Raw genomic sequence first — 19,278 nt, 5'->3', positions numbered from 1 at the left:
GTAATCTCAGAACTCTTACTTATGCTGTTAAAACTGGGTAACATGGAATTCACTTTTCTGGTTCTTCCCTGAATTACATCAAGCAGTCTGTGACCAGAGCAATTCCAGTTTGCAATCACTACTAGAATCTATGAAATGTGACACTGCTGTCCCAAATTAAAAAATTAAAGACAATGCAGAAGGAAAGGCAAAAGGAAAAAAAAAAGGAAAAAAAAAGCAAAAAAAAAAAAAAAAAAAAAGAAAAAAGTGTAGTTCCAGGAAAACAAAACACACTAAATCAGTAGCACATTTTTTCAGATTTTTCCAGTTACTTATGTCCCACTCCAGAATTAGCAGGAAAAAAAAGATTTGCCTATTTGCCTTGAGATTCCAAAGGATGCCAAGATATCTCCCACCATGCTGCAGGGCTGCAGCCTATTCCCTTCCACTCTGGATATGGATTTCCTTCTCAGGTAGCATGCCCACCTACACTTGCATTCACATGTATGTCCAGATCTTTCTGCTGTGGTGAAATTCAGAAAATCTTGGGCAAGGAGAGAGAGAAAGGAATTTCTTTTCATTCTGATAAGGTTATCTTGTAACAGTGTAAGAATGCAAGATTTGCCATGAAGGATTAAATTGCTTGCTGCCACCCCCAGAACCATTACTCTCTTACTCGACAGAATCAGATGCTTCAGAGAACTCATCATAGTGTAAAATGATATATTCAAGAAGACTGATTATAAAGGAAAAAAGAAGACTGAGTATAAAGGAAAAAAACCCAAACAAACAAACAAACAAAAAAAACACCAAACAAAATAAAAAAAGTAGAAATACACTACTGAGATAACACAGCACAGGGACTAATAATTTATTTCTACTTGATCCATTAAATAAACTTTTCTACTTTTTCTGTTAAAATTCATAGCAAGGAGTAAAGGAGGAAGGAAGAAAAGGATGAATTTCCAGAAGAGTAGGGAGAGCATGGTACTAGTACATTTATTTTTTACTAGGTATTAACTTACTGTTATACCATTACTCACATATAGTAATACTGTTTCGTTTTTTCATAAGTTATGCTCAATGAAAAACTTTTAAGCCAAAGTTTTAGCAGTAATTTATATTCTTTTATTGTTTATTAAATCCTTCAGCTATGTACTTTGATAACTTTGTGGGTCAAAACATACTTTCTTTAGAAAGGTTTTGTTTTGTTACTGTAATACATAAAGTGGATATTCTGATGTGGATATAGTATCAAGAAAGTTGTGTGGTTTTTTTTCTTTTTTATCCCCAAACCCACAAAATCCTCAAAAGAAAATACTACTTCTTCCCTTCCTCCTTCAGAAAATTAAAGAGCAAAATGCAACAAAACAAAACAAAAAAAGTATGCTGGAGAATTTCTAAGGAAGAAAGAAAAAATACATCTCCTTTAGAAAAGTCCATTATATCTAGGAAGTGCTTGGTATTTGTATACATTGGGCATATGCTCCCCCGGGCTGAGTTAGCTGAGAAGTATAAAAGAAAGAGGAAGAAATGATAAAAGAAGATAGAGAGTATAGGAAAGTCTACGGTGTTGCCTTAAGTATATGCTAAAAGACACCTGATACTGTCAGATATGGTAGCAGTGAAAACTGTGCAATCTTGTTTTATTTTGAAACCAAGAGCATATTGTTGCCACAGTTGTCCTATGCTGAGAACTGAAACCCAGCTATATCATTCTGGCAGTAAAATTCACTTTGATAGAGATAAAAAAGTTAGGCGTGTAGGGGTAGATTCTATTTTAATTTAACTTACTGGACTTTTGCAAGAGAGGAATCTACTGAAACAAACAGGACATTCTGAGTTTTAGACACAGTTGAAAGGAAATTCATTTGTGTGAAGGCTAACAATAATGACATATGGTTATGAAGATTGTATCCAAAGTAATGATCATTGAGGAATACAATAATATAATTCAAAATAAATTTTATGAAACAGAATCTTCAGGCCCTTCTAAGAAGTTAATTATACAAAGAAAGCAATGTGAAAAAGTTATAGAAAAAATGAAAAGGGTGGGAGGGGCAATGAGGTGATTTAAGATCTCTGAAGGTGCCCCAAATAGGCAGTAGAATTGATCCTGGAGGTTGTATGAATGGTTTGACAGCAAATATTCTGATGCAAATCAGATATGGAAAAAGCATCTTTTAGTGATAAAGAATAGGAAAAACGTCTGCAACAAAACAGACAGAAATATGCCCTACCATGCAGGGTTGTGGTTGCCTCCCAGTGAATGGTTTAAGCTAAGTTCACTAAAGTAGGTATTCTTTGGTATTGTGGAAGGGAAATGCCCAGCTTCATGACTCATTTTCAATAGAAGGGATGGCAGGTATTTTGATATGTACTTAAGGTGTATATCAAGGCTGCAAGAACATTTTTCATGGTTATTATGCCCCAAATTTATGTTCTGGGACTATAGGAAAACGTTAGATTTTATGTCCTTAATTCTTCTGCATTAGGCTCCCATTCCTGGGAAAGGGTAAATATTTTGATCTGAAGTAAAGGAAGCATCAGGAATATACAATTATTTTTCAGATGTTTTAAATGAAAGAAGAAGAAAGCTACCAAAAGATACTACTGATAAGTTTTCTTTTGGAAAACATAGAGAGGAAAGAACATAAATTATACAAATGTATTGTCTCTCCATTCCCTTGTGAGGTAAGTAAAGGAAGTATTTTTAGCTGAGCAAATACCACTCTTTCTCTTCTAAGGTCAAGCATTTAAAATGGAGTTTCATCTAAATTAGAGTGACTGAATTCTAGCCATGCATAAAAATTACTTTGCCCTTCCAGCATAGTTTGTAAGAATAATAACATAACGATGTATTTATTTTCAGTTGTTTACAGATTCCTCAATGTATTCCTTATTAAAGATGCCTAAGTGACAATTAGGTATGATTACTCCTAAAATTAAACTAGAAAGCATGCTTTATTTATTAATTGAGTAAAATCTGGTTTTTATTTTGTGGGTCTATATCAGCACTGAACAATTTGTATTTTTATCACATTTGTAAGAGAATATCATGGCTGAAGACTGTCACTTCTGCTTTTTCGAGTATGTCTCTCAATAGTGTCCTTTCTATTTGCAATTTTCTTTTTTTAATTGTCTTTTTGTTTTACTCCTCTCTTTGCTTGAATTCACTGTTAAGCTTCTTACTTTTTGCAAAGAGGAAACAGTAACAAATGAGAAAAATAATGTACAAAGCTCATAGGATTTATGTCTGATTTTGTATGCTGTCCATCGCTTATGAAGTATAAAGTGCAATAAAGTGAAGATGATACAGGTATACAATATGTGGTTTCTTCTGGCCCTGTTCTGCTAGATGAAATCTAATATCAGACTTAGACTGCATTTTTTAAATTATTATTAAATGTAAATCTTGAAGTTCAACTCAGTTTACAAAAATGCATGCATTAATTTTTATGAAAAACCAAATCCATAATTTTGTTAAATATGTTTCTGAACATTAAGAAAGACAATATGAAGTAACATGTTTGAAGTCTTGTAACTGTCTGTGGGTTTCTTTTTTCGAGTGCAATAACAGGCTTTTTCTTTCAAGAAGACCCTTTCACTTTCATCAGAGTAATAAAAAAATCCAAAGCTAAAACACATCCTATGTTATTTTTCAAACTCTCATCAAATTTGAAGTTTTATGGGAAACATATTTGCAGTGTACTTTTCAAAAGCAGGAAAGTCCACATATTCAAGAATATCTTAAGCAAAAAAAAGGTTTTATGGCAAGAAATAAGGTGACTAATTAACTTACAATGTCAGCAATTTTTTTAAAAAAAAAGCTAACTGTGTTTTTTGAAATTTATGTGGGTTTTGGAACCTGGGTCTCAAAATAAAATAAAAATATTTCTATGTTATAAAATAGAAAGCCTCTAACATATTTTTAATTTACAATGAGACTGGAAGAGTCAGGAACTCATTTCTGGTTTCATAAATATAACTGCTTAGCTGCCTAAACTTTTTTTTTTCAATGTCACTTAATATTAAAAGACACATTCTTCAAAGATAATTTGATTACAAAGCTATTTTTATTGTTCAAGGTGTCAAGTGTTGCAGCACTCTAGATATTTCATTAATTGCGTTTTTTGTTTTGCATTGTTTCTATATGTTTCATATTTATATACACATTCAACTATTTCCATATCTATTCCATGGGCTTTTTCATCTTTTCTACTACAGTCCTTCAACCAAACCAAACCAAAAAAAAAACCCACAGAAAATATTGTCCATTCAGCTGTGGGCCTTTGTATGAGTATCTGAAGAGAGACTAAGAGTCAAGGAGAGTTATTTTCTATCTGTTTTCCCCTTTGAAAATCTGTAGTAGAACAAGAGAAAACATGTATTACTACTTTAACTACTCATTTTTTACAGGCATTATCTACAATTTAGTCTATGCTGTCAGCGTGATCTTTTTAAGAACAGTATTTCACAGCACTTCTGGCTGCCTTGTTATATACACAGGATCAATTATAAGGCAAGCACTGGGGATGGAAAGGAATTGTGTAATTAGAGACCATTGGTTTTGAGAGGGTTTTGGTGTTATTGTTTAATTAGGATTTTTTTTTTTCTTCTAAAAATGTATGATCCACTTGTGGGATCATCTGAACGTATGTCACCTTAATTAAAGTGTTGAAGATTTTCTAATGGCAAAGTGGTTTTTCTTTCCTGCCAAAATGCTGACTTCTGAAAATCTGCTCTAAAGTTTTCTTCATTTTTTTTATTATAATATACATACATTTATTGGTGTGAATAGAGATGCCTTTGTCAAAATAGGATTTTTTTTTCTGAAAAAAAATTTTGCCCATTTCCTTTTTATTTCTTCTGATGCACAGTGGTCCAGAGAGAAGTGTTCACAATGTGGTTGGACAACACTAGCAAAAATTATGCTTCATTATTTGGAGTCGTACTAGAAAAAGTTTCTGAAAAGGAAGGGAAAGGAAAGGAAAGGAAAGGAAAGGAAAGGAAAGGAAAGGAAAAAGGAAAGGAAAGGAAAGGAAAGGAAAGGAAAGGAAAGGAAAGGAAAGGAAAGGAAAGGAAAGGAAAGGAAAGGAAAGGAAAGGAAAGGAAAGGAAAGGAAAGGAAAGGAAAGGAAAGGAAAGGAAAGGAAAGGAAAGGAAAGGAAAGGAAAGGAAAGGAAAGGAAAGGAAAGGAAAGGAAAGGAAAGGAAAGGAAAGGAAAGGAAAGGAAAGGAAAGGAAAGGAAAGGAAAGGAAAGGAAAGGAAAGGAAAGGAAAGGAAAGGAAAGGAAAGGAAAGGAAAGGAAAGGAAAGGAAAGGAAAGGAAAGGAAAGGAAAGGAAAGGAAAGGAAAGGAAAGGAAAGGAAAGGAAAGGAAAGGAAAGGAAAGGAAAGGAAAGGAAAGGAAAGGAAAGGAAAGGAAAGGAAAGGAAAGGAAAGGAAAGGAAAGGAAAGGAAAGGAAAGGAAAGGAAAGGAAAGGGAAAGGAAAGGGAAAGGAAAGGAAAGGGAAAGGAAAGGAAAGGAAAGGAAAGGAAAGGAAAGGAAAGGAAAGGAAAGGAAAGGAAAGGAAAGGAAAGGAAAGGAAAGGAAAGGAAAGGAAAGGAAAGGAAAGGAAAGGAAAGGAAAGGAAAGGAAAGGAAAGGAAAGGAAAGGAAAGGAAAGGAAAGGAAAGGAAAGGAAAGGAAAGAGAAAAGAAAAGAGAAAAGAAAAGAAAAGAAAAGAAAAGAAAAGAAAAGAAAAGAAAAGAAAAGAAAAGAAAAGAAAAGAAAAGAAAAGAAAAGAAAAGAAAAGAAAAGAAAAGAAAAGAAAAGAAAAGAAAAGAAAAGAAAAGAAAAGAAAAGAAAAGAAGAGAAAAGAAAAGAGAAAAGAAAAGAAAAGAAAAGAAAAGAGAAAAGAAAAGAGAAAAGAAAAGAAAAGAAAAGAGAAAAGAAAAGAGAAAAGAAAAGAAAAGAGAAAAGAAAAGAGAAAAGAAAAGAAAAGAAAAGAGAAAAGAAAAGAGAAAAGAAAAGAAAAGAAAAGATAAAAGAAAAGAGAAAAGAAAAGAAAAGAAAAGAAAAGAAAAGAAAAGAAAAGAGAAAAGAAAAGAGAAAAGAAAAGAGAAGAAAAGAAAAGAGAAAAGAAAAGAGAAGAAAAGAAAAGAGAAAAGAAAAGAGAAAAGAAAAGAAAAGAAAAGAAAAGAAAAGAGAAAAGAAAAGAAAAGAAAAGAAAAGAAAAGAGAAAAGAAAAGAGAAAAGAAAAGAAAAGAAAAGAAAAGAAAAGAGAAAAGAAAAGAGAAAAGAAAAGAAAAGAAAAGAAAAGAGAAAAGAAAAGAAAAGAAAAGAAAAGAGAAAAGAAAAGAGAAAAGAAAAGAAAAGAAAAGAAAAGAGAAAAGAAAAGAGAAAAGAAAAGAAAAGAAAAGAAAAGAGAAAAGAAAAGAGAAAAGAAAAGAAAAGAAAAGAGAAAAGAAAAGAGAAAAGAAAAGAAAAGAAAAGAGAAAAGAAAAGAGAAAAGAAAAGAAAAGAGAAAAGAAAAGAAAAGAAAAGAGAAAAGAAAAGAGAAAAGAAAAGAAAAGAAAATAGAAAAGAAAAGAGAAAAGAAAAGAAAAGAAAAGAGAAAAGAAAAGAGAAAAGAAAAGAAAAGAAAAGAGAAAAGAAAAGAGAAAAGAAAAGAAAAGAAAAGAAAAGAAAAGAATAAAGAAAAGAAAAGAAAAGAGAAAAGAAAAGAGAAAAGAGGTAACTTTAAAGATTGCCTGAAACTGATGGTTTTTTAAGTGAAAACTAAACATTCAGGGATGTGTTCAAAATAATAAGTGGTATCTAAGTAAAAAATACCTTCTTTGTGTTTCTTTTATGAAGAGAAACATCTCAGAAAGACAAATAACTTAAGAATTAAACCTGAACTTGAGGGATAGTCTGAGTCTTTGATCCACAGTAAAATAGACTGCTGTCACTTCATTGCATATTTATTAGAACTATTAAAATTCATGAACTGAAGATGTCCTGCTATCATGCATGAAAGTGTTGAACCAATGAATGGTTGATAACAACTAATTAAATCCATGCAGCAAAAATCCATCCAGAGCACCCAGAAAGGTTGTCCTACACATCTAGTGATGCCATGGAAAGAGAAAATTGTAAACTGTTCTCAGTGAAGCAAGCAGCAACATTCTCTACTCAGTCATTTCAATGGATGTTCTTTCAAATACTTTCATCTTGTTTTATCTATTTAAAGAAGTAAGGAGATAAGGAACAAAGAATTCACTACAGTGCCCTCAAAGAAACAACCCTTCTGTACAGAACTGCTTCTGTAGCCTCAAATCATCAAGGCACAGTGACAGGAAATTTACCAAAGTTTACTACTTTATAAGAATTATATATTTTGGTTGTTCATATTCCTCAATTATTTGACAGGGAAATACTGTTGTGCTTCAAAGTAGCAGAAGCTCTTCTGCCCCACAGTAGAAAGAGTGCTCAGAAAAGGAGGAAACAGGAAGAGCTAGAGAGGCCCTTAATAATCTGACATTAACATATAAATATAGATGAAATTATCTGTTTTAATACAGATCTGTAAAATCTATTTTGTTTGCTTTATAGGACTAAGTGAAAATTTCTCACATTGTCTACTTAAAAAACCTTTAATTCCTTCTTAATTAATATTGAATAAGCTACTGATATTTTTTTTCCATTTACAATCTACTTGATTATAAATTATAGAAGAAAATATGATTCATTTAAAATTTTAGCCCTGGTTTTGACTTATCTAGAAAAGCCTCACATAAAAGGTGTTTCATAATCAGTAGTGTTCCTTAACCTGAGTTCTGTTAGAAAACTTACACAAATACACATGGAGATAAAATAGATAATAACAGGAATGATTTTTGTTCACATTTTTGGGAGCTGAGTATTTTCCATACATCATAACTGTAATTGTTTTCCTTGTCTTGATTACTTTACTTGTACTTACACCCTCTGAGGGATTATGAAAGAGTCCAGGTAACTAAGCTTGCAGGACTCATAACTATAAACTGTCACTAAACCCCAAAACTATTTAGAGCTGGGCTCTGTCTTATTTCAGCTGGCCTGAAATAGGATCTCTGTATTTTTAGGGTTACTTACATGTTCTTACCTGTGTCTACTTTCCATAAGCTTTAATTAAAAGAACATTTACTTATAGAAGACTTTAATCTCAAATACTAGAAATATTTATACCTGGCATGTTAAATATTCTGTACTGATGTTAAATAGAACAACATAAAAAAACAGATCTCTGAAAATATTATGTAATTACAACATTTCAGTATCTTGATACCATTAATAGGTTTAACTTCTTTTCCTACCTAAACACAGAGATATTTTTATTATTTTGTTTTGTGTGGTTTTTTTTTCTGAGAGCTTTCTTACTGAAGAAAGATCCCTCTTTCTTTATCATGTAGAGCTTGTCTTTCTGCAGAAAGATCCATGCTCAGAATTGTGCTGTTGTTTGTCTGCCCAGCCTGCTCCTGTGGTTGAGGTTCGGTATGAAAGACTGTAGCACCCTCAGCTTAGTGGAGGTGATCCATGTGCTGACTGTTTCCTTCTGGGTAGGATTTGGACTTCACACCCAGCAAGATGTGGGAGACTGAGCCCAGTATCTGCCCAGAACAGGCAAGGAGTGCAGGTCTGCATGCAGATCAATACTTTCTAAGCATAACAGAATGCTTCTCATCTTCAGCTCAGAAAGTGCCATTTAAAAAGATGTGCAGGTGGTAGATAAACGCATATCATGATGAGACACTGAATAATGTGAAAGTCTTCTTTCTACTACAAGACCAATCTTCCAAGCTATTAAATTAAAAGTCCTGACTTCAACTCAGGCTCAGGTCCCTGTTTTGGGACAGGGATTCTAATTTTCATATAAACCAGAAGAGGTTAGTTGAAGGACAATCTAGAATTCATGAGAACTACAGCTTGAGAAACAGAGAATGAGTTCCATGCTTTGGAGACAGAAGCCAAATCTTCTGCTGATCCAGAGACTCATCTGACAGCGGCTCTCAGCTCCATTTTAAAGACCCTAAAAGACCTTAGACTCTAGATAGTGCTCCAGACTGCTCTCCAGGTTCCTCTCTTATGTCAGCTTTCAGTACTGTCTCATAAAAGAAATTGTTCCAGCAGCAATGCTAAATGTGTCTCAAAAAATGTGGGAACCAAAATGGAATGGTCAGAACCCAGAAACTCAGGTTTTAATCGCATTTGGAAAGTTTTGAGATGAAATGTCTTGGTTATTCTTACACTTTCAATTATCTTCTGTAATTTTCTTTCAAAGTTGAGGAGAGGAGTAATCTATTCATTCTGGAATGGAATTAATATTTCCTTCACCATTTCTAATGGAAGTTTTCATTTTTAACATTTTGTTCTTCCATTTTTTGCAGTGGCACATAGTTTAGACTTCTAGAAATTGTAATGCTTTATTCCTTAAGTTTCATGCAGGATTGAAGCACAATGGTGCTATTCTGCACTGTACAAAATGTGAGGATAGATAAGGTAATGATAAATTTTGTCTTTCTGTACAGTAAACCAGAGAGGCTATCACGAGGTGAGGAATCCTCTATAAACTGCTAAAGTCAGAAAATTTGGAATAATCCCTTATAGGTAGTTCCTTTCCTGGTTTAGTTTTTTTTATTAATATTTTTCCTGTCAAAGATTAGCTCATGCCCTGGAGCGTGAAGGTCCTGTCCCTTCTTAGGTGCTACTTAACTATACCAGCTTCAAACCCCAGAATACAAAGGAATCAATTAATGCCTGTCTCAACCTAAACACTTTATTATAGTGAAATAAAACCTTTATTTCAGCTCTTTAATAGAAAAAGATGAATACTGAAACTGAAATTATGCAATGAATATTCAAAAGGTAAGTTACAGGTCAGTTTTAAGTCTTTTATTGTGGTGTCATCCTTGTTGCTGTTCTCCCTGGTGAGTCACTGGACCTTGCTTCCATGCCGTAGGTAAGGCAAACTCTAAATCTAGTCTTGCTCTTTTCATCAGTTTTAATAGTACTGCTAAATATTTAAATACTTGTTTTCAAAAATATTCTAATTACCTTACACTTTACAATAGGGAATTAACCCATTTAAAAAGGACAAACTATTAATTTCCATAGTTTATTCTTAAAGGGAACATTGTTCTCTGTTCAGGATATCTGCTATTTTCCTTCTTACCATCCACATACCCCTATAAGGTTAAGTCTTTTTTCTGTTTTCTTCTTCTTCTCCTTAAGTCCCCTTTAGCCCTGCTGTTTAAGAAGGACAAAGACAACTTCTTAAAATTCTGCTTATGTTCTTGGGAAATGTCACTTGTTTGGCAGGGATCCTAAACAGTAGCACAGCTTGATCCCCCTGCACAGCCCTACACACAGCCAGACCTTACATCAGGAAGCTTTCTCCATGACAGGCATAAATTAAGCTGAAACTCAGTTGCAGAATAATGGATAATGTTTTATAGAATGGACAGTCTGAAAAGCAGATTCTGATGTCTCTTTAGTGAGTCAGTTTCCTCTTCTAAACTCTCCTTAAAAGAGATTTGATAAAAATAGTCTTTAAAAGGGCTTTTTTGAGGGAGCATAAAAGTTGGTTTTGTTTCAGTTCGAGTTTGGGTGTTTCGGTATATATATATATTTTTTTTTTTTTTCTTCTGGGGTCCAGAGGGGGTAGGTGGTGGAGTTTTATCCTTTTGAGAAATTTCTGTGGAATTATTTATTCAAAGCTGTGAATTGCTTTGTTGCAAGTGACCAAACTAATTTTGGTAGTACCATGTGCACAGAAATTTTTAGAAAGTTTACTAAAAAGTTTTTGAAAGTTCGCTATAAAAAGGTGACGATACCATCTGCTCAGGCATAACTGAGCAAGGTTATATTCAAAGGAGACCTTTTTTCTCATTCTTCCCTCCCATGTTGACATCAAACCTGCTAATTAACTTGTTTCTCAGATAGAAAGGTGTATGTGCCAGGAAGTATTATTTAGGATGGTATTCAAATAATAGAAATACAGACTGGCCAATAGCAATATTTCCTAAGAGATAATAAAACATGTCTCAGTTGTAAAAAAATCCTCAGCACTGTGATAAAAGGCTCTGCAAACAAAGTTTTGTCCATTATTCACTTAGCCGTGTTGCCAAAGGCAAGGGCGAGGGGTGGGGGGGTGGGGGGGGGTGGGGGGGGGGTGGGGGGGTGGGGAGGTGGGAACAACCCAAACCCAAATGCAGCTACTCTGTAGTAGATAATTATTAGCAGAAGTTCTATGCTGTACATATGGGAAGTGTTATACCTGTATCTAAGTTGGTAAGGCCACTTGTACTGTGTTGTCAGTTCAGCAGGGACTCCGAGGGATCTGTGTACCATACTCTACTGCATGCAATCAAAATACCCAGAATAAACCAAAATAATTTTCTTCACAGACAGAAACAATAGAGGAAATATATTGCTTTCTTCAGAGAAATACACCTTTTCTTGTAACAACTGTCACTCTCCTTACATGTATAACACCACACATCAGTATTTTTGAGTTCCCAGTTATTTAACAAATTAGAGGTTCTGTAGTTATGTTTTTTCTTCACACTATCTGATTATGATGATGAATAAAATTATAAAAGTCAACATCTTTTTTGATTTTCTTAAATTATGCAGACATTTTAACATGAGTGTGAGAAATGTTTTAGGAGAAAAAAATTGCCTTAGGATTTCTTTTCTTTCTCTGATGCCTTTTGAAAAAGTCAATAAGTGCTGGAAAACTGAGTTCACATTCTGTCTTATTTCTTCTTATTATTTGGTTTCCCAGCCTAAGGCATGCTTAGAACTAAAAAGTCAAAAAAGACTTTTGCTTCTTCTTTAAAAAATGAAAACATGATCTCATGTGTTTTGAACATAGTACAGAGTTATTATGTCTAGAACGCTGATACCCCTACTTTTACAAACTAACGGAGATTCAATTATATTAGGTAATGAGATGCTGATGCTAATGGATAATATAGGTCTTACTGAAGGATCATATTAACTGAGAGTGCACGTGATTACACTTTTTTATGCTTGCCATTCCATCAGTAAATTAATTCAAAATTATGTGCCTGTAATTTTATTGATGAGAGGACATTACAAACATAAATATGATGTAGATTACAAATCTAAAGGAAATTTGTACATTGGCTACATATAATAGATAGCCTGTAAGTATTTATGGGATGGAGCCAATAGAAGAAGTGATTTAGAAACGCTACACTGGATGCCTGCTGCACCCAAACAGACAGTGTTAAAAAGTTAGGATGAATAAGACTGGTAATTAGATAATTTTCTATTTCATTTAATTAATATACTTACAGTATAAGCTGCTTTGCTGCTTTGATATGTGTTTAGGTTTTCAACAAATTAGTAGGCTGCTTTAAACTCCTTTTTAAGTTATGATAGATATTAACTGGGGATTTCAGTGGGCAGTTTTTAATGTTTGGTGATAGGTATGTCATTCCACATAAACTAATTATGTATTTGAAAAACTTCTTTAAATTAAATTAATAATTAAAAACAAAACAAAGAAGTTGGGGAAAAAAGGCATAGGTGTAAAGAGAAAAGGCAAGGAACTTAGGGCCACCAGCTTCAATTTTAATTTTTGTGCCTGGATGAGTTAAGTTTCTCTAAAAATTGAATGATTTATTGCTGCACTTTCAAATTAGGCTATTGAAAGTTAAATGCTGTATTCATACCTACAATTTAGTGTTCAGCAATAGTAAGTAGTCTGTTTTTGGAGCAAATGTATTCTTTTTGAAATTGAGCCTTTAGAGGTCATAGTTCACTATAAGTAACATATTGAAAAGAAAAACAAATTTCAAATCATTAAATCATAAAATGGTTTGAGTTGGAAGGAACCTTAAAGATCATCTAATTCCAACCCCTTGCCATGGGCAGGGACACCTTCCACTAGACCAGGTTGCTTAAAGCCCCATTCAGCCTGGCCTTGAACACTTCCAGGGATGGGGCATCCACAGCTTCTCTGGGCAACATCCTCCACTGTCTCATCACCCTCACAGTAAAGAATTTCTTCCTAATAGCTAATGTAAATCAATCATCTTTTATTTTAAACCTATTACCCCTGCTCCTACTGCTATCCTACTAAGAAGTCTGCCCTTATCTTTCTTAGGTACACTGGATGCTGCTGTAAGGTCTCCCTGGAGCCTTCTCTTCTCCAGGCTGAACACTCCCAATGTTTTCAGCCTGTCTCCATAGGAGAAGAGCTCCAGACATCTGACCATCTTCGTGACCTTCCTCTGGACACATTCCAACAGATCCATGTCCTTTTCATGTTGAAGGCTCCAGAGAAGAATGTAGATGATACCACTGGGAAGCAGGAGTCATAACAGTATCTACAAGAGTGATACCATGTGCAGTCACCTGGAGAAAAGGGAAAATGCTACTGTGAGGATTTTTTTACTCATTTGTTTTATTTGATTTTTAAGATAAATTGTTTACCAAATTTGGACTTGATCTAGGTAGTCTACCTTGGTGAAATGTCTTTAGCTTAGCAGAACACTTATATTACCTAAGGTTTTGGCTTCTAACATGGGGGCAAAACAAGCAAATAAACTATGTGTGAATAGAGGTGGAGCATCCCGTTCTAACCCAAGTAGAATACAATTGCAGAGCCTGTTATTAAACTTGTATCTTCCAGGTAAATGTGTCAGTATTCATCTTTACCCTCACACATATTGCCTATGTATATTAATATTCCATGCTGTTATATATAACATATATAAAGTATTAACTATATACTCTGCATAGAAATTATATTCACAGTCTATTTCCACGACACACATGTCAATACACACACCACCCTGGCGTTATACGTGCAGATTGTGCCAGGGTTACTTGATGACTTTTCTGACAAAAGAAGCAGATGATTAGGAGTCTTCAAACACTCCTGGCTGGACTTCAAGCAATTATGTTACAGAGTTCAAGTACAAAGATTTGTGATGCATCCTTGCTAATGTCCATTTTCTACAAGCAATAAGAAAAAAGAAATCAGTTACCTAACTTCAAAGATGCATAACTGAAAACAAATATTGATTTCTTCACAGAAAACAGATCTCTCCTCAGTAGTGGTCAGTTCCTTGTTAGAATTTAAGCTTACTACATTATCTATAAATCATTTATGTTTTGGAAAGTTTAAAGTGATGTTCTACACAAAATCTAAATGGCAAAATATTTTTCCTAATAAAAGCTTTATCAAAGATATCTAACTTCAAGTAGCATCAAACTGAGAAAAATTATCAAAGCGTATCAAGGGATGTGATTACAAATCACTGAAAACAAGGATTAGCATGGAAGCAGTTATTAAAGGCTTACTAATACCTGGAATACAGACATGTCAGAAATTAATTTGTATGAACACAATAGTTTGCAAACATCAGTTAGATGCTTTCTTTGCTGGAATACTATGTCCCAAGTCAAGAAACTACAGAACTATACCATGTATATGTAAGAGTCGGTCTAAAGAGAACAATATTGTCTCAACATTGCCAACTGACACCTGGAGATGGAATGTGGTCCTCATGGACACCAAGACAGCAAGACCCTGGGAAAGGGAACTGCACGGTACGAGTACTATGCCGCTCCCTGCCACCTGGAACTGAAAGGAACAACTACACCCTGGGAAGGAGAACTGCACGGTACGAGGAGTACTATGCAGTTCCCTGCCACCTGGGATTGAATAAGGCCGCATAACAGCTGTCCAGAAGATGGATCACAACCGTGATCATAACAACGAATCAGAAAACAATACAAGAACATGCCTCCTGGTCTGAAGCTACCCGCCTCTGGGGCAAGATAACCCTGCTCAAGAGGGCGGAGACTGGCGGCAGTCCATAGACCAGAGGAGGAGCAAGGTTGTTGCTTGGCATAAAAAGATGCCTTCTTAGCAACTGAATTTTGGAGATCTTCGCCACCAAGGATCACGACGATTGGAAGGACCGGCGGGATGCTGCCTGGACCTGGGACCATAGGGACGCCTTGGACCCGTGTTGGTAGCTATAATCCTCTATCCTTTTCTTTTCACTTTACCTTTTATTCACTTTCTGTCTTTCTACCTATCGCACGCCGCTTTACGGGCAAACAATAAAATTGTGCTGTTTAATTGAAGCATAACCCCTTGGCGTGGTCGCCTTGATTTTTGCACTTCAAGATCATAGTTAACGAACCATCACGAGCCCACTGAGTGGACCGTGACAGTATAGCATACACAGTGTATAGAAAGAGACACAACATGAATGGGAGGGCAAATGGTAATAAAAAGGAAAGCAGTATTTTTCTATTTTAGAAATGAAATAGCTTATTTCTTATTTATAGTTTTCTGTGTACTATCCCTGCAGTTTCTTAGCAACACAGTCTTCTGAAACCTTGACCTTGAAAAGGGGCAGCAAGTGGAAAGGGATGCAATTTCCTATGAACTCAAATTATGGAGTTAGGAAACTGCTCAGTAAATGACTGCCAAATAGAGGTATAGCAAAATGTTCTTTTTCAGCAAACAACTGAGTGAAAATACCCAAGCTCAGTAACAGTTGTCTGCTAGCTTCCTTTTATCAAAAAGCTGAATATACTACTAGGCTCACAATAAAGAACAAGACAAAGGAAAACAGACAAAAATTGTACAACTGAGCCTATAGGGAATTTCAACAGTTTCAGAAATATAAAGTAGTATTTTGAAGAGACTGCTATGTCATGATCTCATTCTAGGTGAAAACTATACCCAGTACAATACAAAAAGGAAATTGGCAAGCTTGTATTTTTTGTTCATTCTTGAAATATAGTCTACCAGAAAGTCTTTTGCATGCTTTTTGACAGAGACAAGAATACCTCAGGACAGTCAGACCCTTCCCTGAAGGTTGAATGGAGGACCTTATAACTTGTCTAGATAACAGTCACCTGTTCAAGTGTCATTTTCCTCTATATTATTCTGATTCCTTTATTTATGTGATTTTATAGGAAAAACTCCAGCAATAAACCATTCTTTCTGCCTTAAGACTATAAAATAAATTTAAAAGGGGATAAATAAACAAGTATATTTAAAAATATGTTCATCTTTTTGTGGGTGGAGAAAAAATAAAGAAAGTGAGATCCTCTTACAAAACAATAGAAATTGAATCTTTGTCTAAATGGTCCAGTAAATATGGCTTTATTGTTATTATTTTCTAAAATTCAGATGCTGAATCTATTATCTTAAGTCTTTTGAATAGATCCAGGTCAACATATCTGTGTAAATCCAAATAATCTGAGAATAAGAAAAAATTAACTGTATTTATGGTCATCATCATAGATAACTATCAGAGATCACGATTCAAAGCACAATATTAAAGACTACTAATCTGTACATCTGGCTTGAGCTCATGTTGTTATTAGGACTGGGTTTGGATGTTATATTTTATATAAAAATAAAAATATGCATCACCCAAACTTCTGCATTACTCATTTGAGCTGTCAGTAAAATTGTCATTGATTACAATGATTACAGATGTAGCACAGAGCTTTCAATTTTATGATTTTTTGCATTCATAAAAATAATTCATTAAAAAACAAACAAACAAACAAACAAACCCAAAACAAACAAACAAACCCCCCAAAAACCCACCACAAAAAAAAAAAAACAACCACCAACCCTAGTTCTAAACATTCTTATTTTGGTATAAAGAGTTAAAACTGTGCAATAGAAAGTAAACATGGAGGAGTTCTGTATATGAAAAAACATTGAGTTCTGTGCTTTCAGAAAGTTCAGCTGAATAACTTAACTGAGACAAGAAACTGAGCTAGAAAAGAGTAATGAAAGCATCTGAATGAAAGTTTGCTTAGCTTTTACTCAGTTATTGTGGGTAGAAATATTCAACCTCCTATGACCAGGGTCATAATTCGTATAAGCTGGGGCAGAGGAGAATCTATGTGGGAAGACTTTGTGACTAATGCACAGGTGATATTTGTAAACATGGTTGTTTTCTTAGATTATTCTGTTAAAAGATAAATTTTCTAGAAGACTGTAGGTAAGGTATGAAGTCTAACCTGTATGATTTCCTGCTACATCAACTAGAAAATGCTCTGTATTTAGAAAATCATGCATCACTCAGAAGTGTGGTGAGGCTACCGGGATTAATGCATAAAAAGCTGCTTAGGACTGCAAATAAGTGAGTTTATATTATATTACACTTAGGTCATGAAAACAATCATCTAGTTTTACATTTTCTCTCTCCATAAAAGCTTATACTGGATCATTTTCATTGGCTGTAGCTTTTCATGTTATATTCTGCTGATAATTGTCTAAACTATATGCAAGATTATTTTTTTCTGTACATATTAGTGCCTATGAATGCAATTACTATCATGTTTGAAAGATATTAATATATTGCTCACTCTCCAGTAAGGATAATTAAGAAGGTGCTAAATAACCTCTAACATGCTCTTCTCAATACAACTACCTCCAGTTCAAAGTTGGAGTTTACCATTATCACATCTACTCCAGTTTTCAATCTTTGAAACAGCACTACCATCTAAGACAATAATTTCTCTTATGTATTGTTGCAGCTCATGACGTGTCCAAACCTCAGCGCAGCACCTGAGGGACCATCAGCACTCAGACTCTCATAGAGAGGAAGGCAAAATGGCAGTTTATTGAAAGACACAGGCACTTATATAGTAGTAGCAGAGCCAGCCCCTTTGTGGGCGGTTTTCTACTTAGTTCCTACGTTTCCGTCACAACACATGATCTTCCGCATCGCCACATCCCTATGCTACTACAATTCCCCCCTTCCATGCTAACAAAGATACAACATTAAGTGTATTGGTGACGATGGTCAGTCATGTGAGCTAACAAAACATACTATCCCTCTACTGTGTCTAAGCGAGACTTAATAAATGCTACTAATCTATTAAAAATGCAAGGTCCAAAAGTTAAAAGCAACATCAGAATAAGAAGAGGACCAGCAAGACTAGATAATAAAGTGGTTATCCAGGGTGATTGGTTAAACCAGGATTCATACCGTGCTTGCTGTGCCTCACATTCTTGTTTACGCTGTAACAAACCCTCACGCAATTTCGCTAGTGAGTCTCTAATTATGCCCGTGTAGTCCACATACAGCAGCACTCTTCCTGCAGGGCTGCACAGAGGCCTCCTTGTTGTAAGAAAAGAAGGTCTAGGCCCCGCCTATTCTGTAGGACCACCTCTGATAACGAGGATAGGGATTTCTCTAGGGCCAAGATAGATCGTTCAAGACTTTCTAAATCCTCATCAACTGCTGCACGCAAGGAGGTCCAGCCGTTCTGCTGTTGAACTAGGGAGGTGACGCCAGTCGTCATTCCAGTGATTCCAAGTGCCATGAGGGTTGCAACCGTTACGGCCGTTATCGGCTCCCTCTTGACCTGGACAGGTGATGGTTGTTTTTCCCAGTGTGCATATATGTCCTCCGAGGGATGATACAGAATCCTTGGCATAACTTAGACTTGGATACAAAAATCAGTGATGTTATTAAAAGGTTCAAGTGATACACACGGTGCAAGGCCCTTCCTGGAACAAATCCACCACCCTCCTTCTCTGGGAATAACCCATTTGACATTTCCACTAAAGGACTGGTGAGATGTTATAAGCACACAACGAGACCCAGCTCCTTTTCACCCGGCCCAAACTGGTTCCCCCTCCCAGATCGCAGACATCATGAGGTCGATATTAGACTTCTCCCACTTACGAACCAAGGTTATCCGCCGTAGAGAAATTATAGGTGCCATTCCAAGCAATACCTTCATAAAACGGGGGTTTGATGTCATAACAGAGCCAACAGGGGTTAGTGAGGTTCAGATTAGATTCATTCAAGGTGAAATACATCATCTGCATCACGGACCAAAGGGGATAAGGGTCAGGGCTTTCGGTATGAGTGTTCTGAGCGACACAAATTGTACCTTTAAGCACTTTGGGAGTTGTGTCAGGGGCACGGGTCTGTGGGGGTAGAAGCCCTGAGATTACTACGTTGGGGCCTAGGGGTTGAGGTGGAGGGGTGTACCATGGGGGTTCTTTTACGATCTTAACAAGGATGCCCCTATCAGTACCTGATGTCCAAAGCATTACTCCCCAAGTTTTGCTAATAAACCAAGCTGGATCAGACAGGTTAGTGACGTTTATCCAGGGGTACCTAAAAGTCCCACGGTGCCACGCCGTCCTACCATCAGTTTTAGAAGGGGTCTTACAGCCAAAGGGACCCCACGTTACTGTAAGAAATCTATCAGGTTGACTCGGGGTCCACGCTGTGGCAATACTTTTGCAGCCCCATTAGG

The 19,278-nt window shown here is 35.4% G+C and overlaps 1 protein-coding gene across 1 annotated transcript in view; it reads right to left on the bottom strand.

The window, feature by feature from the left end:
• LOC121082667 overlaps nt 1-19,069 on the bottom strand; it is a 39,342-nt gene extending 20,273 nt beyond the window's left edge. Inside the window, exon 1 of the mRNA XM_040582336.1 lies at nt 18,696-19,069. Within this exon, the coding sequence (XP_040438270.1) occupies nt 18,696-19,069 (374 nt within the window). The remainder of the gene's footprint in view (nt 1-18,695) is intronic.
• Nucleotides 19,070-19,278: the final 209 nt, after the last annotated feature.

This window comes from Falco naumanni, chromosome 1 (genome assembly GCF_017639655.2).
Source record: "Falco naumanni isolate bFalNau1 chromosome 1, bFalNau1.pat, whole genome shotgun sequence".
Taxonomy (NCBI): Eukaryota; Metazoa; Chordata; class Aves; order Falconiformes; family Falconidae; genus Falco; species Falco naumanni.
The sequence above is the reverse complement of the archived record's forward strand: the minus strand, read 5'-3'. Positions and strand labels throughout refer to the sequence as shown.